Source organism: Quercus lobata, chromosome 4, assembly GCF_001633185.2.
Source record: "Quercus lobata isolate SW786 chromosome 4, ValleyOak3.0 Primary Assembly, whole genome shotgun sequence".
In the NCBI taxonomy this organism is placed as follows: Eukaryota; Viridiplantae; Streptophyta; class Magnoliopsida; order Fagales; family Fagaceae; genus Quercus; species Quercus lobata.
Window position 1 is genome coordinate 40,590,355 of NC_044907.1, and position 6,000 is coordinate 40,596,354.

General features: G+C 48.7%; 1 protein-coding gene across 1 annotated transcript; it reads right to left on the reverse strand.

Moving 5' to 3' along the window:
* Nucleotides 1-4,204: 4,204 nt before the first annotated feature.
* LOC115985195 lies at nt 4,205-5,692 on the reverse strand. The gene is made up of 2 exons (XM_031108162.1): nt 5,307-5,692; nt 4,205-5,144 (listed from the first exon to the last, which is right to left on the reverse strand). Exons 1-2 carry the CDS (start codon nt 5,690-5,692, stop codon nt 4,205-4,207), a joined length of 1,326 nt encoding a protein of 441 aa, XP_030964022.1.
* Nucleotides 5,693-6,000: the final 308 nt, after the last annotated feature.

A 6,000-nucleotide genomic window follows, 5' to 3' on the forward strand; every position in this document is an offset into this window, starting at 1 on the left:
GAGGAGCCAGACAGGACTTGGGTTCTGTTTAACACTTAGCGAAAAATAGTTTCGAGATTAATTTCCCCCAAGTCTGTGGTCCGAGGAGCCAGGCAGGACTTGGGTTCTATTTAACACTTAGTGAAAAAATAGTTTCGAAGTTAATTTTCCCCAAGTCTGTGGTCCGAAGAGCCAGGCAGGACTTGAGTTCTGTTTAACATTTAGTAAAAAAATAGCTTCGAGATTAATTTCCCCCAAGTCTGTGGTCCGAGGAGCCAGGCAGGACTTGGATTCTGTTTAACATTTATTGAAAAATAGCGATCCCCCAAGTCTGTGGTCCGAGGAGCCAGGCAAGACTTGGGTTCTGTTTAACACTTAGTGAAAAATCGCTTCGAGGTTAATTTCCCCCAAGTCTGTGGTCCGAGGAGCCAGGCAGGACTTGGGTTCTGTTTAACACTTAGTGAAAATCGTTTCGAAGTTAATTTCCCCCAAGTCTGTGAATCAGGCAGGACTTGGGTTCTGTTTAACACTTAGTGAAAAATAGTTTCGAGGTTAATTTCCCTCAAGTCTGTGGTCCGAGGAGCCAGGCAAGACTTGGGTTCTGTTTAACACTTAGTGAAAATGGCTTCGAGCTTAATTTCCCCTAAGTCTGTGGTCCGAGGAGCCAGACAGGATTTGTGTTCTGTTTAACACTTAGTCCAAGTAGCTGTACAGTAATGTGGCGCCAAAAATTATGTCTTTCATTAATAACAGTACATTTTCAGGTTATTTACATTCCAAGGGCGTGGCACTACATGTTCATCCAAATTTTCCAAAAAGTAGGCTCCTATGCCGGCTATGGAGGTGATACGATATGGGCCTTCCCAATTTGGTCCGAGTTTCCCCCATGCAGGGTTTCTCGCAGTGCCAAGGACCTTCCTCAGTACCAGATCCCCAGGTGCCAAGGGCCTCAACTTTACCTTGGCATCGTAACCTTGCTTGAGCTTTTGCTGATAGTGGGCAAGCTGGACCATTGCGCTTTCCCTTCTTTCCTCGATGAGGTCCAAGCTTTTTTCCAGAAGTCTGTTGTTGGCACCGGGGCAGAATGCAGTGGTCCTTTGTGTTGGGAAGTTTACCTCCAGTGGAATGACAGCCTCGGCCCCATAGGTCATCGAAAAGGGGGTTTCCCCTGTGGACCTGCGAGGTGTGGTGCGGTATGTCCACAAGACATGGGCCAACTCTTCAACCCACCTCCCTTTCGCGTTGTCTAACCTCTTTTTCAGCCCATTCACTATGGTTTTGTTGACGGCCTCCACCTGCCCATTACCCTACGGGTAAGCTGGTGTGGAGTATCTGTTGGTAGTTCCCAGCTCACTACAATACCTTCTGAAAGCTTTACTGTCAAACTGGAGGCCGTTGTCCGAGATCAGTGTGTGAGGGATCCCGAATCTAGTGACGACATTTTTCCAAATAAATTTCTTGGCATCAACGTCCCTAATATTCGCCAGCGCCTCGGCTTCAACCCATTTCGTGAAATAATCTGTGCCGACGAGAATAAATCTCTTATTCCCTGCCGTTTTGGGGAATGGTCCCAGGATGTCTAGGCCCCACTGCGTGAATGGCCAAGGGTTGGACAGCGGGTTAAGGTTTCCGCCAGGCTGGTGTATATTAGGAGCGAACCTTTGACACTGGTTGCACTTCTTCACATATTCCTGCGCCTCCTTCTGCATGCTCGGCCACCTGTAACCCTGCGTTATGGCCCTATGGGACAGGGACCTACCCCCTGTATGACTTCCACAAATTCCTTCGTGTAATTCCTCCAGGATGAGTTCAGTGGCCTCTGGGTGCACACACAGCAAGTACGACCCTGAGAATGAGCGCCTATACAGTTTGGAGTCCTCGGACAACCAGAATCGAGAGGCCTTCCTTCTAATCTTGTCGACCTCGTTCTTATCGTCCGGTAAAGTATCGTGCTTTAAGAACAGTACTAGAGGGTCCATCCAACTAGGCCCAGCCCTGATGTTGTGGACCTGTATTTCGTTTGCCCTCGTCGTCGTTGGGCGGTAGAGATCTTCTACGAGAATAACCCGGGGAAGTGGCTGAGCCGAAGAGGTGGCTAGCGTTGCAAGAGAATCAGCATGGTTGTTCCCGCTTCTTGACATATACGACAGATTGAAGTGACAAAAATGGGTCTGCAGGTGTTTAACTTGGACTAAGTACTCTTGCATTCTTTCATCCTTCACCTTTAACTCCCCATTTACTTGTCCCACGACGAGTCTTGAATACGAGAACATGTTCGCGGATTTTCCACCTAATTTCTATATCATTGACATTCCTTCTAATAGTGCCTCATATTCTGCTTCGTTATTCGTGGCCGAGAAACCAAGCCTCAACGACTTTTCGATGGTGATCCCTTCGGGGGAGACCAGAACGAGCCCCACGCCTGAGCCCCTCTGGTTGGCTGCGCCATCAATGTGTGCTTTCCACCAATTCGGTTCATGTTGAGAGATTGTGCCGATCAGTTTCCCGTCAGGGCTTAGTGACCCTCGCCCTCCTTCTAGTGAGGGCTCTGTAAATTCAGCTACTAGATCTGCGAGGACCTGACCCTTCACAGCAGTATGGGGCATGTATCTAATGTCAAAGGCGCCCAGAATTGTTCCCCATTTTGCAATTTTGCTGGTGTAGTCGGCACTTTGAAGAATGGACCTCAGCGGAAGTTGGGTTAGCACAACTACGGTATATGCTTGAAAATAGTGGGGGAGCTTTTACGTGGCTTATACGATTACCAAGACGGCCTTTTCGAGAGGGAGGTAACGTGTTTCTGCTTCATGTAGCGATTTGCTTACGTAGTAGATGGGCCGTTGCGTGCCATTATCTTCTCGGATTAGCACTAAGCTTACTGCATTAGAGGCCACAGCAATGTAGACGAATAGCACCTCGTCGGCCTCAGGACTGGACATAATTGGTGGTTAGGCGAGGTACTCCTTAAGCTGTTGGAAAGCTAAAGCACACTCCTCGGTCCACTCGAAACCCTTCCACTTGTTTAATAGGAGGAAGAAAGGTCTGCATCTGTCCGCTAAGCAGGAAATGAAACGGTTTAAAGCGGCTATCATGCCGGTGAGCTTTTGGATCTCTTTGGGATTTTGAGGTGGCTGCAGGCTATGTATAGCTCTAATTTGGTCAGGGTTAACTTCGATGCCTTGGTGGGTCACCATGTAACCTAAGAATTTCCCTGATCCCACCCCAAATGAACACTTGGACGCGTTAAGTCGTAGCTTGTACTTTCTCAGAATTCGAAAGATGTCGCCGAGGTCTCTGACGTGGTCGACCACCAATTTGCTTTTTACCACCATGTCATCTATATAAACTTCAATACCCTTTCCCATCTGCTGTTCAAACATCTTGGTCATCATCCTTCGGTAGGTTGACCCAGCATTCTTTAAGCCAAAAGGCATCACCTTATAATGATAATTTCCAACGGAGGTGATAAAAGCAGTTTTTTCTCGGTCCTTAGCGGCCAGAGGTATCTGATGGTAGCCCTGGAAGGCGTCCAAAAAACTCATTCGGGGGTGTCCGACGGTTGAATCTACCAATCGGTCTATCCGTGGCATGGGGAAGGGATCCTTCGGGCAGGCCTTGTTTAGGTCCGTGAAGTCTACGCAGACCCGCCATTTCCTGTTCTTCTTTTTTACCACGACTATGTTGGCTAACCATTCGGGGTAGAATACCTCCTTGATAGCCCCCGCTTTCTTCAATTTTGTGTCCTTCTCTCTCACAACGTCTGCATGTTCTTTTGACGGTCGCCGAAGAGACTGTTTCTTAGGTGTTATAGTCGGGTTAACGTTAAGGTGATGGCAAATGAAATCTGGGTCAACCCCAGGGGCCTCGTAGGTGTCCTAGGCGAATACGTCTACATTTTTTCTGAGAAAATCAATTAGTGTTGACTTCTCTTGGGGCGGTAATTTTGAGCCGACCTGAAAAAACCTCTCGGGGTCTGATCCGACGAGTACTTTCTCCAGATCCTCACAGCTTACCTCTATGGCTAGTCCTCCACTACCCGAAACTGGGATCGGGGTTATTAATTGCTATAAGCCATTCTCGGCTGAAGTGGAATGTTCACTATTTGGTCGTTGTGAGATTGTGGACACCATGCATTGCCTGGCCATCGCTTGGTTCCCTATTATTTCTTTGACTTGACCTCCTGACGGATACTTCACTTTTTGGTGTAAGGTTGATGACACAACCCCTAGTGCATGAAGCCATGGTCGGGCCACGATAGCTGTGTAAAGGGAGTACGCATCCACCACAATGAAGTTCGTATCCACCACAATGAAGTCACTTCCACCACGTCTGAGTCTATTTGTACAGGCAGCCTGATCATGCCTTTCGGGGTGACTGTTTTTCCTTCAAAACTGACCAAAGGGGAGTCGTATGCCGACAGGTCCTTTGGCTTCAGGTTCAATCCTTTATACAAGTCGGGATACATTACTTCCAAGGCACTGCCTTGGTCAACTAACACCCTCTTCACGTCATAACCCCCAATTCTGAGCGTGACGACTAGGGCGTCGTCGTGGGGTTGAAGGGTTCCCAGTTTGTCCTCATCCGAGAATTCGATTAAGGGCGTGGAACTCGCTCTGGCCCTTTTAGATTCCCTGTCATCGGCTTCAGACGGGAGCCTGCCCACTGACATTACTCTGAGAGGATTGGATCCGGTCCTTCCAGGTGCGGCGAGGATGACATTTATTGTGCCAATGGGCGGCCTCAATGCGCTTTGCCTGGTTTCGATGTTTGATTGTTCCTGCCATCCCACAGGGTGATGTAATAGATGTCTCAACTTCCCCTCTCGGACTAGCCGGTCCAAGTGGTTTTTCAGATTCCTACAATCATCAGTGAGATGACCCGGCTCTTGGTGGTACACGTAATACAGATTCTGGTTACGTTTCGAGGGGTCACCTGCCATCCTGCTCGGCCATTGAAAGAATGGTTCGCACTTCACCTTCTCTAAGATCTTGTGTAATAGTTCTTGGAACACAGCATGGACTACCTGTGCCCTAGTGGATCCAGACTGTTCCGCGTAGTCTCTTCTCAGCCTGTTACTGTTGTTAAAGCGGTCTAACCTGAAGTCCCTCCTCTCCTGAGGGACAACCTTCACTTTACCCTTCCTCATCTGCTGGTCCTCCTCGACCCTTTTGTACTTGTCAATTCTGTCCATGAGTTGGCGCAAGCTAGTGACCGGTTTCCCAGTTAGGGATTTCCTTAAGCCATGCTCCGTCGGCAGGCCCCTCTTGAACGTACTAATGGCGACATCGTCGTAATTTCCCTCTATCTCATTATATATTTCCCAGTACCTGTCTGAATAGGCCTTTAGTGTTTCTCCTTCTCGCATGGATAAGGATAGGAGGGAATCTAGGGGCCGAGGGACTCTGCTGCTGGTGATGAAGCGGGAACCAAAAGCCTGTGTCAGCTGCTTAAAGGAATTTATGAAATTTGGCTTAAGGCCATCAAACCATCTCATCGCCATAGGTCCCAGGCTAGACGAAAACACCTTACACATCAACGCCTCTTCTCTGGAATGGATAGCCATCCTCTGGTTAAATTGGCTTACATGCTCTACTGGGTCAGTCCGACCATTGTATATGGAAAATGTTGGTTGATGGAACCGCTGAGGAAGCTCTACCCCTTCTATTCTACGCGTGAAAGGCAACTGGGAGATGCGATCCAGGGCCTTGCTCATGGCATCGTTGGCCAGGACTTAGTAAGATGGGCTTTTGTGGCCGCGTTTGCGAGGTTGCTCTTCCTCATAGGAAAAAGTCTCTCTTGGAGGGGTTCTTGATCTCCGCCTGTATTCATTATCCTCATCACTGCTAGTGTCCGAGCCGGGTGAAGGACGTTTTCGCTGCGCTCGGCGCAGCTTCTTCTTCAAGTCATCAATTTCTTGCTGTAAAGCCTTTCGATCGTTTCGCTTATGGGATGCATGACCTTTCCCTTTCGAGCGGCTCCTGCTCGTGTGGGAGGTGTTCACACTGCCCTCTCGCTGCTTGT

Bases quoted from the DNA above. Each gene is read 5' to 3' on its own strand.
- LOC115985195 (XM_031108162.1), bottom strand. From the start codon at position 5,692: ATGAGCAAGGCCCTGGATCGCATCTCCCAGTTGCCTTTCACGCGTAGA. The intron at 5,145-5,306 runs GTACTGGGAAAT...CAAGTACAAAAG, and splicing joins CTAAAGGCCTATTCAGACAG to GGTCGAGGAGGACCAGCAGA.